This window comes from Chiroxiphia lanceolata, chromosome 19 (assembly GCF_009829145.1).
Source record: "Chiroxiphia lanceolata isolate bChiLan1 chromosome 19, bChiLan1.pri, whole genome shotgun sequence".
Taxonomy (NCBI): domain Eukaryota; kingdom Metazoa; phylum Chordata; class Aves; order Passeriformes; family Pipridae; genus Chiroxiphia; species Chiroxiphia lanceolata.
This window is the reverse complement of record NC_045655.1, coordinates 10,071,814-10,095,229: the sequence shown is the minus strand read 5'-3', so window position 1 is coordinate 10,095,229 and position 23,416 is coordinate 10,071,814. Positions and strand designations below refer to the sequence as shown.

At 57.7% G+C, this 23,416-nt stretch overlaps 1 protein-coding gene across 2 annotated transcripts; it reads right to left on the bottom strand.

The window, feature by feature from the left end:
- Positions 1–303: 303 nt before the first annotated feature.
- ARSG (arylsulfatase G) lies at positions 304–20,648 on the bottom strand. Of its 2 annotated transcripts, none has more exons than XM_032706428.1 (12): positions 20,429–20,648; positions 17,571–18,318; positions 17,083–17,270; positions 16,190–16,237; positions 15,999–16,110; positions 15,554–15,694; positions 13,132–13,325; positions 12,447–12,527; positions 9,221–9,329; positions 4,819–4,939; positions 1,538–1,628; positions 304–1,281 (listed from the first exon to the last, which is right to left on the bottom strand). In XM_032706428.1, exons 2-12 carry the CDS (start codon positions 17,765–17,767, stop codon positions 953–955), a joined length of 1,611 nt encoding a protein of 536 aa, XP_032562319.1. In that variant the 5' UTR covers positions 17,768–18,318; positions 20,429–20,648; the 3' UTR covers positions 304–952. The 2 variants fall into 2 exon arrangements, with proteins under 2 accessions (XP_032562319.1, XP_032562320.1); XM_032706429.1 differs by having other exon boundaries at positions 305–1,281; positions 15,554–15,691.
- Positions 20,649–23,416: the final 2,768 nt, after the last annotated feature.

Here is a 23,416-nt window from a genome sequence, read left to right as displayed (position 1 = left end):
TCCTACAGGACCTGACCCACCAGGCCAAGTCCACACAAGTTCACTTAGCCTCAGCTAAAAAAGGATCTGGGTGTGTAAATCAGAATCCAAAATTGTTTCAGAAAACCCTCACTCAGCTGCTGAGAAATCCCAGTGGTTTCTTAAGTTTCAGTTGCACCTTCGTTTCTGCCTTTGCACCTGCCCAGAAATGGCCCTATAAGAACTGTTTCACCCCACCTGTGCCCCTGGCATTGCCTCTTCCCCCACACCTTCCCAGAAAAAGCCTTTCCCAAACACTGGGACTCGGGTGTGTGTCACAGCACAGTCCCTGAGCTCTGCTGTGTAGGACAAGCTGAGCATCCTGCCCACACGAGGAGCAGCTCTCAGGGACAGCCCAGGACCCCTTTCCTTCCACAGACAGTTGGGTCTTTCCATGGCCCCACTAACAAACCTCACCAGGCAGCTGGGGGGGGCAGCTGCTCCATTTCCCAGAGCACTCACCTCATGCCAGCTGGGAATTTTCTCTCTGCAGCCACAGACTTCCAGGTTCTCAGCACCAGAAGGGATGTTTGCTCAGAGGCCCCGTCCTCCCGTGCCCTGTGCTCCCACAGGGAGCTCCTGTAACTCCTATTTTAGAGGGAAAGCCAAGCATATTTCCCAGAGGAATTCTCTCCCAAAGCCAGCTCTCACAGAAGGTAGTTTTAATCCAAGACCTGGCTCTTTCCCAGCTAAAGAGCCCTACAAAAAGCCTTCCCACGTGCCCAGAGCCAGCAAGGTACTGCAGTGCCCTGCTCTGCAGCAAAGGGGACCCTCTGTGTGCTGCCCCAGAGCCACAACCAACTCACCTCCCTGCTTCCTACACGGAGCAAAGGTGACCCAGCCTCCATCCGTGGCCAACCTCCAGCCTGGAGCCAGCACATCCCATTCACAGACACCACACTGGGGAAAGGAGCAGCCTGAGCAATTATTTGCTTCAGAGACAAAGCCGTGTCGTTCTTCTCTCCGTGGGAAGGTCCAGCGTGGCTGCGTGAGCCCCGTGGCACCGGCAGGCCACGTGCTGCGCGTTGCAGCAGGGAATCACGGCTGGATCCTTGGAATAATCTGCAACCGAGACGTTGTCGGCTGCAATGTCCTCCAGAGCTTGGGCGTAAGCCCTGCTGATCACGGGCAGCACTGCCTGGTACTCCCTGGATGCCACATCCAAAGGCTCCTGCTCCTGGATGTCGCGGTCCAGGTTGAAAATGAGGGGTGGTTGGTGATGCTCAGCCGGCCCTGTGCTCCCGTCGCAGGCCATCGCCCCTCCTAGGGAGGAAATGAGGGAAAAACCCCGGAGTTATGGGCTGCCCAGGGATCACCTCTGTGTTCCTCACAGCCCAGGCCCACCCTGTCCCAGCTCTTAGTCCAAGAGTGTTTCTGGGGCCAACAACTCCAGGCTGCAGAGCTGGGTTGGCTCTTGCTTGAATTAACCTGAGTTGGTTTCCACCTGTATCTGCAGGGATCCAAAAATTCCAGAAGTTTTTCCCCCCAGACTTTAGGATCTCTGGAAGGGACATGGTACCTGTGGTGTAAAAGGCCTTGTACTGAGCCAGCCTCAGTGCCTCGATCTCGCCGACCTTCCCAGCTGCCCCACTGTTGGGGTGGAGCAGAACCTGAAGGAAGGACAAAAAAGTGCCTGTCAGAACATGGCAGGGAAAACCTACTCCACCTGTGCACCCATTTACAGCCACCATTCAGCCCCTGGACTGAGCAACCAACAGAGTTTTGATTGCTGAAGTGTGGGATGGTGGCAGAAGGACCCAAGGAAACACCACCATCTCCCTTTGCCTTCCTGGTTCTGCAGGATCCTCTGAATTTACCTCCCCAGACCAATTCTGTCAAGAAAGTGATCACGAAGGTGCAGAGGCTTTCAGCAGAGCAGGACAGAATATCATAGGATCATAGTTTGGGTTGGAAGGGACCTTAAAGACCATTTGTTCCAACCTCCTGCCTTGGGCAGGGACACCTTCCACTAGCTTGGATTGCCCCAAGCCCCATCCAACCTGGCCTTGGACATTTCCAGGGATGGAGCAGCCACAGTTTCTCTGGGTAACCTGTGCCAGGGCCTCCCCACCCTCCCAGGGGAGAATTCCTTCCTAACATCTAACCTAAATCTCCCCTCTTTTCACGTAAAACCATTCCCCCTTGTCCTACCACTGAATGCCTGTGTAATATTTGGGAGCTGGGTGCTGTCTGTGTGTCACCCACTCTGTGGGTGCTCCAAGGGAGCCAAATCCCTGCCTGGAGCCAGGAGCCAGCCCCGAGCTGAGGGTGAGCTCATGCAGAGGCCACACGGGAAGGTGAGGTGCTGGAACATCATCCCGTGTCCGTCTCCGCCGCTGACTCACCCCGCTGTGCGAGGGCTCCCTTCCCTGACAACAGCACAGGGAACGGGCTGAGAAGGAAGGGAAGGAGGGAAGGGTGGGTCGAATCTCTCCCCCCCCTGGTATTTAGCACACTTGATCCACACAGGACAGCTGCTCTGGCACAGGGGAGAGAGGAGACAAGTGAGCTGGACGGTCCAGCGGCTCCTCTGCTCAGATCAGATCTGCCGCGGAGCCAACGGCTTCACTGAGGGATGAGTCACTTGAGGTTTCCTCCCTGGGATTCGAGTTTAAAAGTGATTCAAGAAATTTCCACTGTGCTAAAAAATTAGAAACATCTGCTGGAGTTGTAGGCAGCTGTGGTGCCAAGTTTAGTAACAGCACTCACAGCTGATGAGCGTGGCAATGCCTTAGCAGGTGCCCGGCACAGAGAACCCAGATGTCCATCCCACAGTGCCCAGCACGGAGCATTCCAGCCCCCCTGGGCACCCAGAGATGTCCATCCTGTGCTGCCCAGTCTGGATGTGGCCACTGTCTTCAGGGCCCAGCTGGTACCTCATCCAAGAAATGCCAGGATTCAGGGTAGGGGGTGATTTCCAAATGCTCTCAGTTTCCTTTATTGCTCTCCATTGCAAGGGAAATTTTTAAAAAAAAAAAATCACCTTTTGGAATTTGGTTCAATATTTATGTTTTAGGGGAAAAAATAGAAGGGTGTAAAGTGGAAGAGGTGGTGCAGTGTGAGCTGCTGCAAGGAGGAACCTCTGCAGCAGAGTCCCCTTCTGCTGACACTCCTCAGTCAGGATAAAATAGCTCCAAAACAGGAATCAGCAAATATTCAAGGCCCCATGAAGCCAAAAATGGGAACTGAACCAATTAATCTGCCTCCAGCTTTAAAGCTTTGCCTACACCTTTAGCAGCACAGCTGGGATACTGCCAGCCCCGTGCAAGGGCGCTCAAACCTCCCTTCCTACCAACAACCACATTCCTAAACCTCTTAAAACCCCTCACTAAGGAAATCTGTTATAATTTGCTGCATAATTAAGGAGCTTGTTTCGATTGAGCCCTTTCAAGAAACATTCCCAGCTCTGGAACTCTTCCATTAAGCTGTGACTTTGTTGTTATAATAAATAAAAAACTAGAAAAGGGGGAGTGGGAAGCCTTTTCTCCCTAGAAAACCCGTTGCCTGAACTCGGTGCAGTTGTGCATCCCTCTCCCATTCAGCCCTGACACTCAGCAAACCACTGCTCCCAGCAAACTGTTGCTCCCAGCAAACCATCATTCCCAACAAACCATCACTCTCAGCAAACCACTGCTCCCAGCAAACCATCATTCCCAACAAACCATCACTCTCAGCATGCCATTGCTCCCAGCAAACTATTGCTCCCAGTAAAGCATCACTTCCAGCAAACCATTGCTGCCAGCAAACCATCATTCCCAGTAAACCCACCACTCCCAGCAAACCACCATTCCCAGTAAACCAGCACTCCCAGCAAACCACTGGTTCCCTCCTCCCAGCACTGCACGTGCAGAGGAGGGTTAATCCCAAGGAACACAGCAGAGCACGTTGGCCACATCCCATCCGCTTCCCTGCTTCATCTCCCAGTTCAGCAGAGGGTTCCATAAATACAAAGCAAATACCAAACCCCTGATGGACACGGAAATCAAATCCAAGATCCCGCTGGGAGCTGGCTCATGGTGCTCGCAGGAGGGTGGACTTTAAAAGCAAAATCAGGATTTATCCATGGGACTGCTATTAAAGCCGCTTTTTTTTTTTCTTGCCTTATCTTTTGGTTCTGCAAAAATCTCGTGGAACTCTGAGACAAACGTGTGGCCATCCTGCTTTGTCCTGCAAACTGTGGTTTTTGGGCTTAGAGGAGCTGGCAGCAGCTGGTTGTATGGACAGAGCTGTGGGATACAGGGGGGGCTGCCCCGATGGAACATGGTAACAACGGGCACCTTCCCCAGCCACGGAGCTGGGGGAAGGAGGGCTTCCTTACATCTTCACCTGGTACGATAAATAAAGGGATACAACTAGGTTTGAGCCCCTGGGATCTTCTCTTCCCCACACTGATGTACCTTTTGTGATTGGGAAGCAGACACACCATGCAGAGCACCACGGGCTGCCACAGGCCTGAGCATCCCCAGGATGGTGTCCCTGGGTTGGGGGCACAGCCCCGTGGCACACAGGAAGGTGCCAAGCTGCAGGCACAGGCGTTTCTATCCATAATCCCAGATTTGTGAGTGAGACACAAAGCAGTCTTCATTAACCCAAAGCCCTTTTACCCTGATATCCCAAGCCCAGCCTGGTGCAGCACCCAGCCAACTCCAGCTGCCCCCCTCCTCCTCCAGGTCAGGGGGTGACGCTCCTGTGAGTCCACACATCACCAGCTCTGAGCCTTTTTCCACCCCACTTACCTGGTGTAGCTCAGGGACCTGCTGAGAGGGGTGGGGTGTCACTGGGGGGGTGGCTCTGCCTTACCTTGTGCCCCTCATCCGACCACCCAAAGAGAACTGGGGACACATCCAAGCCGTCAAAGCGCCTGTTCGGGGGCAGCGCCGCCCCAGCCAGGGCCACCAGCGTGGGGAAGATGTCCAGGGTGCTGGGGAAAGAGGTGGCTGCCATCAGTGGAAAGAACAAGAATCCCTGCAGGGTCCCTCCCAGCCCAACCTGTGCCCCGCTGCCCCTCGAAAGTGCCTTGAGGGAGGACAGCTGCTTCCCAGTACCCACCCCAACAACTGAAAAGGTTAAACCCGGCTTCCAGCGGCAGCTCAGGCCCTGGCAAGCCCCAGCTTCACGTGTCTCCCACCCCCAGCCGGCTGCTCGCCAGGCGCTGCGGGTTCAGCCAGGATGTGCCTCCCCCCGAGCCCGCGGGGCAGGGGCAGGGGCACGGCGGGGCAGCCCCTCCTGAGCCCCCCGGGCACGGGGGAAGGCTGCGGGTCACCCTGCGGAGAAAGTGCAAGCACAGGGAGTTTTCACGCCAGTGACAGCACATCCCGTCGCCCCTGGAAAACGCGGTCTTGGCTTTTGCGCGGAGCAGCGCGAGCGGGAGCGCCAGGATGGAAACACGAGCGCGGGGCTGCTCCGCAAATCCCACCCGACCCCGACGGCGCTCCCACCGACAGCCCCCCGCGCCTGCAGGGGCCTCAAACACAACCACTCGGGGATCCCTCGGGGTGGGGGGACACGGGGAAGGTGACTCACAGTCCCCCTGGCTCCGTGGGGATGCACAGAGGGACAGTCGCTGTCTCCCCACCTGCTGCCTGTGGCTCAAAGCAGAGCCTGGCCGTGGCAATTCTCCACCTTCCATCACATCCCTGCCGTGTGGAGGTCGAGCACCATTGTTGCTGGGGTGGAACAGGGATCACCTGGCCCTGCTGCCAGCCCTTCACAGTCTGGGCACAGACTCCCCCTCCTCGGTCCCCCTCCTCCCAGTGGGGACCAGACTCGACTCCAGTGGGATGGGGACATCCTGCTCACAGCTCCCACGTCCAACCCTCACCCCCCTCATCCTACAGGACACGAGTGTCCATCCCCCCCCTCACCAGGAGCACACCCCTCCCTCCCACAGACACGGTCACAGGGTGATCCCACACCTCTAAAGGGAACCAGCCGCAGCAGGGTGTCCCATGGCCCCAGGGGACAGCAGGACATCAGAGTGGCCAAGTGACACATCTCAGCCCTGCCCTTCCTGGGGACAGGGCTGTGACACAGGAGCTGAGGAGCTGGCAGTGCTCAGTGGTGACGAGGACTCAACTCACACCCCTCTGGCTACAAAACCCCTGTGCTGGTAGCTCCAGGGAGGTCAGTTTGGGCAAGGAAATTCCTGGAGGAGGAGAAAGCACCAGGTCCCCAACCTGGGGGCACCAGGAGAGTGCCACGGTCCTGCCATGGTAGTCCTGCCCCAACTACAATCCTGTGTGTCTCCTGCCCAGAGCTGATGGCAGCCAAGTGGAGAGAAAAGAGCCCTGGGCTTAACAGCCCCCGGTTCTCCCATTCAACAAGTTTTAATTTAGCTGCTAAGAGACGGAGAGAACAAATAAGAACAAACACTGCTGCGAGGCAGCCCCGGCCGGTGCTCACGGAGCCGGGAGGTGTCCAAAGAAATCCTGGCTCCCCTCTGCACCCCTGCAGCACCTCGCCGGGGTCACACCAGGTCCCCCCAGAATGGCAGCTCACCTGGGCAGTGTGCCCCGGGTCCCGTGGGTGCTCAGCACTCAGCACCCTCGGGATGTGGCTCCCAGCACGGCGCATGGGGATGCTTCCAAGGCTGGACCAAGCAGCCCCAACACAGCAGATGGGACCTCTGGAAATCGTCACCCATGGGGTGGGAGGACAATGTGATTAAGGACAGAAGCAGTTGAAGATCCCCCCCAGTCATAGGTAAATGTAACCCAAAGAAAAAGGCACGAAAAAGTAGGATTTTGGTCAAACTTGGCATCAAAGCAAAGGCCCCACTAGCAGGCACATCCCAGAAGCCAAGCTGGGGAAGCCGTGCTTAAGGGAAAGTGAAAGCCACACTGCCAACCCCTGTCCTGGCCAAGAGAGGTTTAACAAATAAAGTCACCCCAGCACCCTGCTGCTGCCTGAACACCAGGGAAAAGGGCCCAGGGATCAGCAGCTCCCTGCCTGTGCCCCCCAGGGCAGAGCTGTGCGGGGTGATGGACATCCCAACATCCCGGGCAGGACGTGCTGGGAGCACTGCCCTGCCACGGTGATGAGCATCCTGGCATCCTGGGCACAGTGTGGCAGGGAAGGCTGCCCTGCCCGGAGATGAGGGGGTGCAGGCAGCTGCAGGCAGCTGAACCAGCTCTCCCTGCACTCTGCCAGCTCGCCCAGCCCCACGCCGCTGGCACAGCCAGGATGGTGCAATCTGCTTCTTCACCACCCTCCTGACCTACTTCTTCCGTGCCCTACTTTGGGCTGGGGCAGGGAAGGGCAGAGGCACAGCGGGTGGCTCTGACAATTAAACGTAATTAAGAAAAGCCGACAAAGCAGTTTTTCTGCAGAAACCAGCGTGCAGGTGCAGGTCTGTGGGGGTGCATCAGCACTGCCCTGCTGGCTCCAGCTTCCCCTGCCCCTGGGCACACTCACCTCGCTCACCTCCCTGCTCCGGGGAGCCAAGAGGTCCTGCCCAGTCCTGGCAGGCTCTTTGCCCAGGTGGCAAAGGCTGTCAGTGTTTCTGTAACCCCAGGGGCAGAGGAGGCTGATGTGGATGGATAACGCCTGCCCCTGCCCACCCGGGGATCCCACCAGGCAGAGGTCCCCCTGGGTGTGCAGAGGGCTCCCAGCCACGCCTGCACACAGGCTTCATTCCCTCCCCAGCTTTTTGGTCTTCCCCATCAACTGGGGGAATTTCAGCTTCCCTATCACACATGCTGATCTTTGGGGGATGTCCCTAAGGGTGACTCAGTGCAGAGAAAAGCCACCTGTCCTGACACACTGTGAGCACCAAGAAACTCCTGCCCTCCACATCCCTCCACATCCCTCCACCCTCCCTGTCCCTGAGCTCAGGCCATGGCTGGGACCAGCGGTGAAACCTTCCTGAGCTTGATCCATTGCTTGTGTCCCCCAGGCTGGCTCTGTGCTGCCTCCTAAAGAGGGAGTGCCTCATCCCACACAGCTGGGCATGGCCCCTTGGCAATGCCAGGCTGTGCTGGGGGGACCCTGGCTGTGCTCTCACTCCTGGGGAGCTGCAGAGTCACTTTTCAAGCAGTGCAGCACAGCCCCTGCCTCTGCTGGATTTCCAGCTGTCCCACCTGCCAGACCGGAGCTGGGAAATGCAGGAGATAAGGTCTACAATGCAGGAGATAAGGTCTACAAGGAGATAACCTGGGCTTGAGAATTCCAGGGCTTGGAGGCAGGGCTGGAAGGGAGGCTGGTGGGACAGGGGGATGGGGACAGGCACTGACCCTGCAGGTGCTGCCCTGGCTGCCTGAGCAGGGAGGAGTTGGTAGCTCTGCCCCAGGCCCTGTGGAGGGGAAGGGTTTGGAGGTGAATCCATGGGGTGCTACGTGCACCCCATCCCCTCTGCCAGAGACCCCTGAGTCAGTTTATGGCTCAAACCTTCCCGTGCCTGCAAAGATCCAGCTCCCAGAGCTGCCCTCGGGCCATGTAAGGAGTGAGTGGCTCCAGCTTATCTCAAGGACCTTAGAAACACCCAACACCTCCCCAGGGCCCACCAGCCAGGACCTGCTTCCAGCAGCTGGGGTGTTCTTTCCCAATGCCCAGCCACTCCCTGCCCTCACCATGCTGTGCTCCAGGGATGAAAGGAGATGGGGCATCCCACCACAACTGCTGGAAAAGGAGGGATGCAAGGAGAGGTGCAAGTCCCACATGGAGGGGTGCAGTTGCTGCCTGCAGAGGTGCAGTATTGCTGCAATAAGGACCCCCCCATGCCACCCCCCCCCCCGGGGAGCCGAGGCATGGGGGCAGCAGCCCTTCCCCTCTGCTCCCGCCGGATCCCGGCCCGGCCGCATCCTGCAGGGATTGCCAGCGCCATCTCCCCGGCCAGCCTTTCCCACAACCGCACCCTCCTCCACATAAAGCCATTCACAAACCACAAAGCCTGAGCCTGCTCCTCGGTGGGGAGAGAGAACATCGTCATCTTTTAATTATCGGGAGGCCCTCGGCCACCGCGGCCAGGAGGCACACGGAGCCCGGTGGCTGCTCACGCCAACCCACCAGCCTCACAAAAAGCCCTTTCAAACCCCTCTTTGCTGAAGCATTAAGTCTTGGGAGAGGACAAAAGTACAGTCTGGCAGGAGGCACGGAATAACTAGTGCAGGCAGCTGCTGCTGCCAAAACCCAGGTGGTGACCTGGGAATGGTGGGTCGTCCCAAAGGGGGTGGAGGGGCTGCCCCGCTCCCCGACGGGCTCTTACCTGAGCAGAGCACGGCTCGTGCGCTTGGCAGGGACGTGGCCAGGCCAGTACACCACTGCTGGCACACGGTGCCCTCCTTCCCAGGTCGTTTGCTTTGCTGAGCTCCCGCCTGCAAGAGAACAGGGCAGCGCTCAGCACCCTGCTGAGATGGGAAACCTCCTGACCCCGGAGTTTCCCTGGCAAAGGAACCGTTCAGGGGTGTAAATTGCCCCAAAAGGAGGGTGATTTTGCTGGAGAGGATCTGGGTCAGGGTAGGGAGAAGAGTTAGAGGAGTTTTTCAAAGAAATAGGGAAAGGAGGGGAAAAAAAAAAGGGGGGCTCATTTTGGCACTGCTTTGTGTTTCTCCAGCGAGTGATGAGAAATGCAGCTGCTGCCGGAGCCGTCGCATTTCCATCCACTTTTGATGTCAGGTGAGAAAATGGAGCAGGCAGGAAATGTAGGAATTTGTTCCAGGGACTGCTGCCCTCAGCGAGGTACAGCACTGACAGCCCCCCCTCCCCCTGCCTGCTGGAAACCTGCCTCATTAAAAATATCATCCTGCTAATAACCCTCCTGTCAGCTAATGAACCTGATCCATCGTTTCCCTGACAGCACCCAAAGCACCCTTGCTCTGCCCTTGGGTTGAGATGCTCTGCATGGCATGGGGAAGCTGCCCAGTCCCTTCCTCCACCTGGAGTGCTGCACACAGGAATGGGGGTGCTGAGCACCAAAATGCAAGGACTGAGCATCTAAACGGGTGGAAGTGTGTTGGAGAGCCTCTCTCTGCCTTGGCTGCAGCCCAAAGTGCCCCAGGCAGCTGAGGCGGGGGAAGGGGCTGGGAATGGGGCAAACAGAAAATCCCAACGCGATTCACCGAGCAAACTTCCCAGGAGCAGCCTTTGTCCTGCGCCTTTCAGCGTGCACATGGCAACGGCGCTCGCCCAAAGCCATTTCCTCCGGGCACAGCCAAGAGAGGCACGGCCACCCCGCACTCCTCTGAGCCCCTGTGCCGGTCCCCAGCCCAGCCCAGCCTCTCCAGGAGTCACTCCCTGATCCCACAGGCTGATCCATGCTCCCAAGCAATGCTGATGTACCCACAGGGACACACAGGGCACAGATGCTGCAGTGCTGGTGCCACAAGGGCTAGTCCTAGTTTCTGACCCTGCTGCCCGTTCTGCTGGCACATCCTCAATCTCTCCCATTCCCCACCTAAACTTTTGGTGTTTCCCCCCCCAGAGAACATCTCCTTGGGGCCTCCACAGTGGGACACAGCCAGCACTGGGATCTCTTGTGGCTACTGGAAACATAACAGTGCTTCTAACACACATCATGTATGGTTGAAGTGAGGTGCCTCCCCTGCCCTCAGACACTCCAGAAAACCACAGCAATTACAGCAATTAATATCAATCCCCATCTCTGCACACATATTAAATAACTCGTCCTCCTGGATGCATTTCCACAGCTTTTCCATGCCCGGTCAGGGGTCTCTGGCAGGACAGCAGAGTGGGGGAACCCCCTCCAGCCACCCCAGTGCCTCTGGCTGGCCAGGACATTGGAGCAGCCCATGAATGAGCTCACGTTAACACTTTTGGGCAGTAAATGGGGCTGAAACACCCAAACCCAACCAGGGAATTTTCTCCAGGGTGGGGATGATGCAGCCCTGCTGCTGTGGGGACTTTCCAGGCTTTCCAGGAAAGCTGAACTGTGCATTCCCGTGGCGGGATGAAAACCTTGGTCCCACCACACACAGCAGGTCCTCAGCACAGGGACACCAGGTCTAGAGGCTCCCAAACCTGTCTCGAAACATGCCCAACATCACGTCCCCAAAATGTGTATCTCTATCCCAGTATCCCCCCTCGCTGGGCTCTTGGCCACAAGGTGGGAAACAAGTTTTTGGGGTGGGCTGAGGGCTGTGGGAAGCTCCCCAGCCAGAGAAAGGGGCAGCACATGTGGATATGCTGCTTTCCCTCAGTGAGGACCAACTCCAGTTACCACCTGATATCAATGGAAAACACCCCTGGAATTTGGGTTGGAGCCTAAAAGGAAACACCAAGCTACGTGAAACACGGAAAGCTCGGAGCAGCCTGTCCTCCCTTGCCCTCCCCACTCCTCAGGGGCTTTTCTGTGCCGGGGGATGATTCCCTCGGGATGGGACGGCCGAGCATCCCACCCCAGCAGCACCCAGGGGCGGGTGTTTTTGGTGCCAGCCCTGCCAGCGGCAGCCCCGTAACGCCAGGCTGGCTTTCCAAACATCCCTGCAACAGCCAGCCCAGGGATTTCCGAAGTTATCCTTCCAGCCGGTGTTTACAGCCAGCTCAGAGTGCCCTGCCAGCCCGACCTCCTCCCCAGCCTCGGCCACGGCCAGGATCCGGGTGTTTTCCCAGGGCGGCGAGGGGCTGGAAAAGGGGCCGTGTTTTCCTCGCCCTGTTCCCGAACGCCCGCACTGCCTGTACCATCTGCTCCGGCTTGTGACCGGCGGTTGCTCAAGAGCAACCCGGGCCGTCAGCAGGGTTTGTTTACTAGAAAATTAAGGTTACGGATTTCATTCCCGGGGCCAGCCCGGCCGGCCAGCCGGAGGAGGAAGGGCTCTGGGAATGGGAATGGGAACAGGCGAGCCAGCCCGCCGGCAGCGCTTGCCCAGGGAAGTGGCCACGGTCGCATGGGCTGGGTGTCAGGAAGCGGAGGAGGGATGAGGCGCTCCCGCCCCGCTGACCCCGGGGCAATGGGGGGAACCGAGCCTGGCACGTTACGCTGCGTAACACAAGCAGAAGTGGGAAACGCCTGACTCATGAATGTTTTCTGGCCGAAATAAACCCACCGAGCAGATGGCTTGGCCGGAAAAGGAGGAAAGATGGAAAAAAGAAAAAATAAAAATAAAAAACACACACCCCAAGAAAACGGCGGAGAGAAAGAAAAGCAAAGTCCCCGGGGCGCTGGGAGGGTGCTGGGCAGGATGGGGATGGGGGTTACAAGACCCTGCTGGAGCTGATGGAAACATTCAGTCCCCAAACCAGCACCAGTCACCTCAAGTTCTGGGGTAACAGGGACCCCAGCCCCCCACCCTCCCAGCAGGGGTGTTAGGGGAAAGCTTGACTGTTCTGGGGTGTGTTCAAGCCCAGGGCAGCAGCCAGGGAAAGGCTGGGGGTGGAATGCTTCTCATGTCCCCCTCGATGGGCAATGAAGGGATTTGTGGAGCAGACCCCTGCACCCCTGGGCAGACCTCCCCCTCCCAACTCTGCCAGGTTACCTCGCTGCCTCTGCCAGGCCCCCACGAACGGCCCCAGGCGTCCTGCCAGCTCACACTTCTGTGCCCAGGGGCCATTGTCACCTGCAGGAGAAAGAAATGTCTCCATGAGTGACACCAGGACCAGAGGGTGGGAGGGGACACCTCCACAGTGGGGCGGTGGGCAAGGACAAGTCACCCTTCCATCCCTCCTTCCCATCCATGTGATGCCTCCCCACACACGGGCAAGAGCAGCAGGATGATTGATTTTGATTTCTAACAGTTTGTTTCCAAGGGATGAGTCCTGGGGGGGGGGGGGGGGGGGAGCGGCTGCCACCAGCTTTGGGCGCTAATGAGCGGCGGAGCGGTTCCTGTCGTCAGGAGCAAGACATCCTCATTAGGGAGGCTGCTCAGAGAGAGCGGATTTGGGCTTCTTAATGAGCGAGGATTTGTGGCTTAATTAGGCACGGCCCCGCCGGTTCAGCCCCGCGGCCGAAGGGGGGTGGCAGGGCGGGCACCCCGCGGAGTGGCCGCGGCACTCTGGGACCCCCATCCCTGCGAGGGGACTGCTCCGCGTCCGCGGAGCAGTGGGAGCATCGAGGGCAGGGCACAAACACAGGTCCTGTCCCCCGACCCACCTCCACGCCGGGGCTGGTGTGAGGCAGTCACCAGTGTCACCCCAGCCCTGCAGCCGCTTTTCCTGCTGTACCTGTGAACCACAGCAGCGTGTTGCCCTTCCCGTGGCTGTCGGCCACCTCCTTTATCCGTCCCACCAGGGCATCCATCTCGCTCAGGGAGGCTCCGTAGATGCCCCTGCCCAAGGGGGGGCCCAGCTGGGGGTCCCACAGAGGGACGTGCATGTGGGCCAGAGCCAGGTAGAGGAAGAAGGGGCGTCCACTCTCACTGCACAGGAGAGAGAGGGAGAGTGTTCAGCCTTCAGGGCAAGGCAGTGGCAGGAGGTCATTGGGGTGGTGGCACTGCCAAGCCTGGGGACACAGACCAGTGGCCCTTCCACAGCTCCTGGGAGAAAAATACTCTATGTGCATTCAGCTGGCTGCAAACCCTTGTACGGGGGGATGCTTGGCCTCTGCTCCTTCTTAAACCTCTCCCCATCGCCCCCCTCATTGTCAACAGTTCTCCTGTTTGGGACAGATTCACCCCTTCCTCCATCTCCAGTGGCCAAACACCCTGCGCTGGTGCATCCCAGGCACCCATCCACTCCCCTCCCCTCTTTCAGGGGCCCATTTTGGCCCTTTGTGCCCCTCTCCAGCAAGTGCCTGGAGATCTGACAGTGATGGGTAGAGGATGAGCCACAGCGGGACACCCACACCAACCCCAGGCATGGCCTTGGCACTGCTGAGCAGCCCCGGACAGGGAGCGCGGCACGTTCGCCCGCCGTGCACTGCCCCACTGCCTGCTCACTCCTAAATCATCAGAGGACATGTCCTGTTTGCTTGTTTACAGCTATATTTATCTCCTCCAACGAGTCCTGCTCTTCCTCAGGGACCTCTGAAGGGAAGGGTGGGATGGCCAGTGACGGGGAGGGGCCGGATCCCGGGGACGTGTCCCAGCCCGCGCACGCGCCCGGCTCCGGCCGCCCCATCGCTGCCTCCAGAAAGCTTTCGGGGCCCCTCTGACGTGTGTTTCGGCATTTCCTTCCTTTACCCGTCACCTGGGATGGAAAATGAGTAAAACCCATCCCACCTGGAGCTGCCCCGTCCTCCCCCATGGCACTGGAGCCCTGCAAAGGGCTGTGCCCAGCCCCTTGCAAAAGCCATGTGAGACCTTTTCCCACGGGATGCCAGAGACCCTGGAGCAGGGAAAGCTGCTTCCCCCGGCTTGCATCCCACCACTCCAGCATCCAGATGAACTCATGGCTGCGGTGTTCAGCTGAACATCCCGCTTGCTTATCACAAGGACACCTCAGAATTGTCCCAGATGGAGATAGCTGAGGACAGGAGTCCCTGACTTTTGCTCCCACGCTCACTGTGCTCGAGCAGTGCCACGTCTCACCGTCACAAATTGCTCAACCTTGACACGACTGGTTAAAAAAACACCGAGATGGCAAATCCGGTGTTCTTTTGTTGCCCTGTAATGAATGAGTCAGGCAGGGGAAAACTGGAATAAGCCATCAAAGGGAAGGAGAGAAAAGGCAGGCACCTGCTTAATCCTGTTCTCCGTGAACGCAGATAACCCCAGAACACTTCTGGGACTTTAAAGGTTTTTCCTATTAAACCAGAGCTCACACACTTGGTTTCACAGCCAAACAGCATCCTGGCAGCCCAGAGGGCTTGGACAGGAGGGGGGATTGCTGCTGTCCCACAGCCCAGAGCCTGAGTACCCTCAGCATCCTGATCACTATAGATATTGTGCAACAAAACCACACCCGGATTTATAAGGAGCCATTTCCCACAGGCTGCTCCCTGCCCAGCCTTTTGTTCATCCCCATCACACAAACCTAACCCCCAGGACCCCACTACTGTGGCACTTCTGTGGGTCTGTGCTATCCCTGGATGCAGACATGGGATGGGCTGGGACTTGGCTGCCCGGCAGCGCTTCCTCTCCTCGCACTGCAGGGAGGCATTTTGCAAAGTCACAGCTCGTAATCCGCCAATAATGGGGATTAAAGTTACACAACCCATCCCCAGGGCTCGGGCTGTCATTTGGAGGAGCCACTTTGCTCCTGAGGGACAAGCACACCCGGGCACCTCATGTCCTGTGAGCCTGGGGGAGGCAGAGCTTGAAGCCCAGGGATCTTGGAGTGCTTTATTCTCAAAATGGATTGAACCCCTCACACTGGGCAGGTTCAAACCCCTCTGGGTGCTGTTCTGGGCTCACTGCCAGCGCTACCATGGGCACCCATTTCAGCACCTCTCCCACACCCCTGCCAGCACTTCATACCCAGGGAGGCACCTCCCCTGCCCCGCTGCCACTGCAGAGATGGAGGGATGGAGGACGGATGGAAGGAGGACAGATGGATGGAGGAGAGAGGGATGACAACATTTCCCTCCCTTTGATTCCCGCTAGCCAGGACCCTGCTGCACATTCCCCCCAGGAAGGAGGCACAGCCCAGCTCAAACGCTCTGACCTTCCTCATAAATGGTGGTTTTAAAAGCACCGTGTCCCCTCACCTCGCCCGCCGGATGAACCGCGCCGCCTCCTCCGCGTAGCGCGTGGCCAGGCTGCCGAGGGCCACGGGCTGCTGGACGATGGTGACGTTCTCGAAGAGAGGAAGAGCGACCTCGGTGTAACAGTCCTTCCTCGCCACCCTGCTGGGAAGAGTCACCAAACACTTGTAAACGGAGCGGGGACCGGTGTGGGAGCAGGCACGGAGCCTGGAGGTTTTCCTGGCCTTCAGAAAGCCAAGGAGGGGAGAAGGAAGGGGGTGATACCAATGTCTGTGGGACTGACCCACCTTCCCAACCTGCACCCTGCTGTGGGGTGCACAGGGGTGAAACTGGGTACATGGAGTATGAGGGGAGGTGACCACAGCAAAGGGCAGTTCTCGGGGCTGGGGACACTGATGCAAATCCCCACCTCCCTGTGGCAGCACCCGAATCCCTCACGGCCCCGTACCTGGCAGCCGAGCTGTGCCGCGGGCAGGGCGGGCAGGGCGGCAGGTTGTACCCAGGGGTGTCCGTGCAGCCCATGTCGTGGCTGTAGGGGATCCCAAAGTAGTAGTCGAAGCCTGAGAGGCGAGTGAGGGTGTCAGCGGGGTCAGGGTGACCGCAGGGCCCTCAGCTCGCCCCCGCTGGCACAGCCCTTACCGCGGGAGTTGGGGTGATGGCGGCCGTGGTGTCCCAGGTGCCACTTGCCTGCGTTGGAAGCCACAGAACATCATTTCAGAGGTTACACAGCCACAGCCACCACCAGCCATCACCCACGAGGTGCCCGCAGCGCTGGGGGCTTTAATCTTGCTACAAGAAAGGCTCCTTGTTTGTGCTGGCCGCGTTTCCAGAATGCCGTCTATTTTTGCAGAAACCCAGAAAAAATGCATAAGGTATCTCATGCCTGTGCAAAGCGAGTGTTTCCAGCCTTAAAAGGCTCTTTCATGTGTTTGTGTTCTGAGCAGACGGCTTTCTAACCCCCCCCAAACAGCCAGCTTCACCCTCTGACCTCCGGCACACGCTTGCTCCCACCGAATGCACCGATCCAAGAGGGAGAACTCCAAAAACTGTGGGGCAATGGTGAAAAGGAGGGATTTTCTGCCAGCACAACGTGTGCACCAGCAGGAGCTGCAGGTGCAAAGGGCTTGCGCTGGCTGGGGGGACCCACGGTGACAGAAAGGTGCCCAAAGTCACAGGGCCAGCGGCACCGACCGTGGCGTGGGATGCAGGATGGCAGAGCTGCCGAGCACAGCCGTGTTTGCTCAGGAAAACCCAGCACATTCCTTGTGAGGTGAAGCAATTAGAGCTTAAATGGAGAAGTCTGGATTTTCAGGCAGCATCATGTGTTTGAAAAGGAAGATTTTAATCTTGGGATTACGTAATCCAAGGGAGATGTGTGAAATCCCTCTCATGTGATCCTTTAGACTCTCACTGCCAGCGCTCCACTGAAGTACCTGCAGCCACCCCCCTGCAAGGGATGGACACGGGGTCTTTGGCACCCTTTGTCACACACCACACACCCCCAGCTGCCCCTTTGGCATTTTGGGCATTACCTATAGCCCCTGTGCTGTACGCAGCCTCCCGCAGGACCTCAGCCAGGGTGGTCTCGTTCAGGGGGAGGCCTCCGACCGACGTGATGGCGAAGTTGTGGGTGACCCCGTTGCGCGCCCCGAGGCGCCCTGTGAGCAGCGAGGCACGGGACGGGGAGCAAGTGGATGCAGCTGAGTGGAAATCCACGAACCTGGAAGGTTAAAGGACCCTTTGGTCACAAGGCCCTGCGTGCTCTAACGCTGCCCCATCCCTCCCTGCTCCCCTGCATGCTTCCCCTTCTGCCCCAGGGATGAGGGTTGGGAGTGGGGGATGAAGCTCGCAGGTCTCGCAGGGATGGATGGACCTGCACTGGTCTCTGGCAGCCCTCCCCGTGCACCCAAACCCACATCCATTAAATCCCTGCCAGTCCCGTGGGAGTGAATTCCCCTTTGTTGCAGGACAGAGTAACCAGGGATGCTAGGAGAGGGCAGGGAAGGGGGACAGACATTACCTTGTCCCTTCAGCAGCCAATTGATCCAAGTGCGGGGTCTCCTTGGTCTCTGCCCAGTTGGCCCCGAGGTCCCCCCAGCCCACATCATCTGCCAGGATGACAATGAAGTTGGGCTGCCCATACACCCCATGGGGAGCCCAGAGTCCCACCAGCACCACGGCGAGGACCAGCACTGCCCGTGGAGACGGGGTCTCCATGGTGCCACACGTCCCCTCCCACCCACACTGCGGCACTGGCGGCTTCCTCTTCCCCAGACTCCCTCCCCTGTGTCCCTGTGGATCCAGCTGAGCTCTCCACAGGCCCTTGCAGCGATGCCAATGTCCCCTCCTCAGCTGGTCCCGTGGGGCCGGGGGTCTGGGTTTGCTCCCTTGGCTGCCGACCGAGCTGCGACACCTCCTCCGTCTTTCACACCCAAGCACAGCTGATATTCCCGAAATCGGCGCCAGCAAAGGTGTTATTCTTAGAAGTCAAAAACACCCTTTGAAGTCACTGTCACCCTATTTATATCTTTCCTTCCTTCCTGGTAAATATCTAATTAGACACCAAACCAAAGCGGTATTTTCCCCTCCAGGAGCGGCTTGATCTGTGGTGGCGGCTCCTCTCCCCTCACCACGGCCCAGGGAGGTGTTTGTGTCCAACAAACGGCTCCTTCCCTGAAGACTGAGCCCCTCAGCCTGGCCTTCAGGTGGAGAAACAACTGCTGGGGCTGTGTCAGTCCATCTTTCTCCTCGCAAGGCTACAGCATCCCCTGTGTAAGAGAAACCAGCCGCAGTCAGGACCTGCCCAGTGCTCCTGCACCCCGGCCCGGGGCAGGACGCCTTCTCCACACGCCGAGGCTTTGCCTTTGAAGTCGTATTTTTTGCTGCCTGGCTCACGATGGCTCAGCTGGAAAGGGCTGGGAATAATGAGGGCCCCTTTCCCACATCCATGGTTGGGGCTGGGATGGTTTCCCGTGCGCCTGCCGTCCCCGGGAGCAGCGCTGCTCCCTCCCGCCCTGCCAAGGGCTGTCTCCTGAGCACTGCAGGGTGCACAGCACCACAGTGGGGGGACGTGCAGGGCACTGCCTTCATTTGTGACAACTGACAAGTGTCTGAAGCTCATTTTCCAAATTTAGTTCTGCTCCTGCTGCCCCACTGCTGCCAGTGCACCAGAGCAGGCAGGGCAGCCCAGCTGCCAGAGGGAGCTGCTCCCGGAGGCAGGGATACAGGAATCCAGACAAACTCAGAGGCAACAAACCCCAGGAATACCCAGGCTTACAGGATTAAGCGCATCTGGCTGCTTAGGGCAGGATTTGTCCTCCAGTGGTGGAGATGTTCAAGGACAAACCCCCCAAAGACCGATGGCAGAGCTGGAGTTGTGCAACACGACCCCTTGAGCACAAAGTTATGGCCAAAGGGAGATGAAGTCGCAGAGATCTGCCAAAACCCCATTGAGTCCTGTGACAGGAGCTCTGCACCAGCCCATGGGGATGGTGTGGGGACCTGTGCCTGGGCTGGGGACAACCAGGACCCAGCTGGGGCCAGCACTGCAGCAGCTGTCCCCAGTTGGTACCAACAACCTTGGGAAAGGAACATGCCGTGAAGGATGCAGCTCCCATGGGATGATCAACACAGCCAAGCAGGACAACATCCATTAAGACAAACCATGAGGGTGAGTAGAGAAGGAAATACTGAGAAACAAAAGAGAAGGCGACGAGGGGGCAGGAGAGGGAATAGGGTGAGCCCCATCTGTAGGTTGAGAGGTTTGTGGCTCGCAAAGCAAATCATTCCCAGGTTTTGCTGTTCACATCTTTAAAAGCTTTGGGCTGTCTCTCGGATCAGCAGCTCCAGGGCTGTCAGTGTAGCACTGAAGTGATCAGGGATGTGACTCCATTCATAATTCATAGCTCACAGTGTTAATTTATGAAGCCTGGAGGCTCTTGGTGCATCAGCTAATGTAGGTGGGATGTGGTGGGTTGTGGGGCTGAGCCATGGGAGAGGCTGCCCAGCCCCGCCCCAACAAAGCCCATGAGCCCAGCTCCTGTTCTGCATCCTCCTGCAACCCCACAGTTTGTCTCTCCTGCTCCTAGAATCAAGATTAAGTATCTGGACACCTGGGCATGGCCAGGGTGAGCCCAGCCCCATCTCTGCACCAAACCCCTCAAAGCATCCTCCATGCAGCACCATCCTGGACCCCATCCCATTCATGAGGGGTGGCCCTGCATCCCACAATGTGCACCTGCAGCCCCTGGAAAAGCTGAGCAAACCCCAAGGGAGCCAAACCCATGTCCACCCAAAAACCTCCATCCCTTCCCTTTACTTTGGGGAGGGATGCCAGGACTAACAATTTTCAAAGGACAGCCTCTTCTCCCTAAATTACAGGGAAAGTCATCCAGGGCTGAAATTTATGCATTAGCATCAGACAAAACATCTTGAATCCCTGACGCTCAGAGGCCGTTTGAAGGAGAGGTGGAACCGTCCACATTCAGACCACATCCCAACCCTGGCAGGGCAGGAGGCCACCCCCTGGCATCAAATCCATTGCCCTCTCCTCCAAGCCCTTTGGCAGGGTCTCCTCTCTGACCCTTTTTGGTTGGAATTCCCAGCTGAGCCCGGGCTGTGCCAGCTCTGCCCCCGTGCTGTGCAGTCCCCCAGCAGTGCCCAGGTGGATGCAGGAACTTCCCTGGGACAAGCCCTGGTGCCCGTTCACTGCCACACCAGGACCTGCAGCATCTCTGTCCCCCTCCAGCCTTGCTACAGCCAGACCCACCCAGAGCTGAAGGACCAACTTTTTAGCTATTTTTGCAAAAAAAATAATGACTCAGAAGAGATTCCCCCGGGGCTGACTATGGCGTGAACGCAGCTGTGGAAGCACCTCACCTCATGCTAAGCAGGAAATACTGCACAGGTGGTTACAGCTGGATGAGCCACCTGGGAGGAATCACTCCAAGGATCCAAGGCCTCGGGATAAATGGCATAAGCACCGTGCCGGGCATCGCTCTGAGTGCACAGGGCACACCTGGGCGTCACAGCATGCACCTTGTCCCAGGGTAGGATTAAACAAATAAGTAAAGAGCATTTTGCAAGCCAGGCAAGGCGGTTCACAGAAACTCGGGATAAGTCCAAACCAGACGAACCAGTTTAGAAAAGGCCCAAACCCTCTCCAACCAGGACACCCCGGGGTTGGCCCCAGGGGCAGAGGAGGGGAGATGCTTCTCCGGGATGTCACCGCTGGTGGTGCCACAGCGGAGGGGCCGCGGTCACCCACCCAGCACTGGCAGTATCTGTCGTGTATTTATTACACATTAACCAGAAAGTTTACAAATCTTGGGGCCAGCAAGATCATTTTCACATTTTTCACATTCTTTCACATTTTCACGCCTGCCTGGAGAGCAAAGCAGTGGCCGGAGCCCAGAAAAACCTGACGCCCTTTGAAGCACGTCCAGCTGTGCCGTCCCCCGCTGGCACCCGGGGCTCGCACCCCACCCGGGGTGTCACAGCTCTGATCTCCTGCCCAAACCCACACTGATGGCCCTGTTCTCCTGCTGGAAGTCCCAGCAGGCATCCCCATCCTGGCTGCAAGGAGCAGGGAGATAAGGACACATCAGGGCATGAGAAATTCAAACCGGAGCGGGCACCCGCTGTTATCCAGGACCACTCCAGGGGCTCCCAGCATCGCCCCTTGTGCCAGCCAGGGTCAGGGAAACTGAGGCAGGAGAGCAGAAGTGATGGCTTAGGTTGTGCACTGACCCCATGGCTGCAAAGAGATTCAGGATGGGGACACGTCCCCATGGTGTGGCTCCCGGCACTGACCCTGACCCCGCTGACCATGCCCAAGCACAGCCTGGAGGGGATGGATATTGAGACAGACGGGCTTTCAAAGGGGAGAAAATAAACAAACAAAAAAAATCCCACCATGTTTTCTTTGCAAATTAAACTTGCACAGATTTTATGTTTGATTCAAGCACAGAGAAGGGCAGCAGGTGCCTCGTGAGGGGTTTATCCATGGGGCAGAGGGTACAGGAGCTCTGTGCCTGCCCCACTGGGCCTTCTCAGTCCTAACATGTTTACCAGCTAAGCTTCATTCCTGGTACAACTGTCCTGACAATGCTCTGAACAGAGTCAGGACTTTATTCCAGGAAGAGGTTTTCTGCTGGAATAGTTTATACTAGTTCCCCTAACAGAATAAAGCAGCACCGACAAAAACATACTTCTGCAGATTTACCAGGATTTCTGCCAGCTCCTGGGACAGGAGAATGTTTTTCACCCATCTCGCTGCTGGGTCTTTCAGAGAAAACATTTCACATGCCGAGCAGGGCCGGGCAAACCCCGGCAGAATAAATGAACTGGAAGTCCCGGAGCCATCCGGCGGCGCAGCTCAGGGGCCCGCGCTCCCCTTCCCTCCACAGCCCGCCCTGCTTTCCAGCTCCCTCCTGATTTATGCCCACCGACAGGAGGCTCGCTCTGCTTCCCTGGGGATCACAGAGCTCTCCAACACCAGCCACGCACCCGGGCTGCAAAAGTCCCCGGGATGATGGAGAAGCACGTCCCGGTGCCAGCGCTGCCAGGGATGGCACGGACCCACAAGGGATGTGCCGGGGCAAAGAACCCTGGCAAGACACAGCCAAGCCACGCCAAGCAGCAGGGAAATCCCTCCAAAGTGGGCAAGCAGCTCGGGGGGGAAAAGGATTTTACAGCAGGGCTGGGAAGCCCTGGGCTGGAGAGTCTGCAGCCACCACCCCCCTTCCCCCCACAGGGCCCCTCCAGTCCCCATCACTCCCCGAAGCCTTGTTGCTCTTGGAAGGCCAAGAGGAAAGGAATGAGAAGGTGAGGCAGAGACAGATGCAAAGGACTGACAAGAAATACCAAGGAGTAAATCGCTTTGGGTTTTTCATGCCAAAGATATTTGCATTCTTATTTCTCCCCTGGAGGCACAAACCTCTTTTGTTGTCCCATAACCAACTTGCACTGTCGATGCCAGGAAGAATTTCAGCATGGGGAGGGTGACCCATTTTCAAGGAAAAGCCTGTATAACGGGGATATCAGCTCTGCAAGGCCAGGGGGGTGGTCACCCTTTATCCGTGCCCCTGAAAGGCAAGATATGGATAAAGTGCAACCACCTCAGAGGAACCTCGGGTTTCCTTGGAATAAGGGGTTTTCCTGTGGGACAGGGAGATACAAGGTTCCCAAGGACACACAGGACACAGTCCCATGGCCAAGCATTTGGATTTCAGATGGATTTCAGCCTGTTTAGGACTGTTTAGGGACTGTGAGGAGTGAAGTTGCTGGAACATCCCTCCAGCACTTGCTGGAGGCAGTGGCTCTTGAACCAGCATTGCCATGAGAAACCAGCAGAAGCTTTCCCAAAGTTCCCAAACGAAAGCAGTAGCTAGTTTGCCTCATTTTGGGAGATTTGCAGAATTTTGCCCCCACTGCCCTTCGCTGTGCCACCTCACTAGCCATCCCATTGTGACAAAAGAAGGGAAAAGCAGGAGAAGGGACTCTGGCCAAACCAAACACAGCAGCCCTTGCACCGAAGGAACATTTTAACCTGGATACTGTTTCCAGGGGTGTGAACCAGGATCCCCGGGTTCCACATTAACCCACAGCAATTTGTGGGGGGGTCAGCACAGTGGGCAGACCCCAGGAGGGCAGGTGAGGAGGGGTCTGCTCACTGTCCCAATCTGAGCCCTCTGCTATTCCCTGCAGGCAAAAGTCACCGGCCCACAAGCCACAAGGAATGGTACAAGGCTCCAAAACCCCTTGGCAGCATCCATCTGCTGCACTGGGATGCAGCAGCAGCAGTGGCTGTGGCACAGCAAGCCCCGGAGCTGTCAGGTTTTTTCCTCCTTTTTACTGATTTCAAGG

Bases quoted from the DNA above. Each gene is read 5' to 3' on its own strand.
- ARSG (XM_032706428.1), bottom strand. From the start codon at position 17,767: ATGGAGACCCCGTCTCCACGGGCAGTGCTGGTCCTCGCCGTGGTGCTG. The intron at 4,940-9,220 runs GTAAGAGCCCGT...CTCTTTCCCCAG, and splicing joins ACGAGCCGTGCTCTGCTCAG to CACCCTGGACATCTTCCCCA. The intron at 1,629-4,818 runs GTAAGGCAGAGC...TCCTTCCTTCAG, and splicing joins GGTCGGATGAGGGGCACAAG to GTTCTGCTCCACCCCAACAG.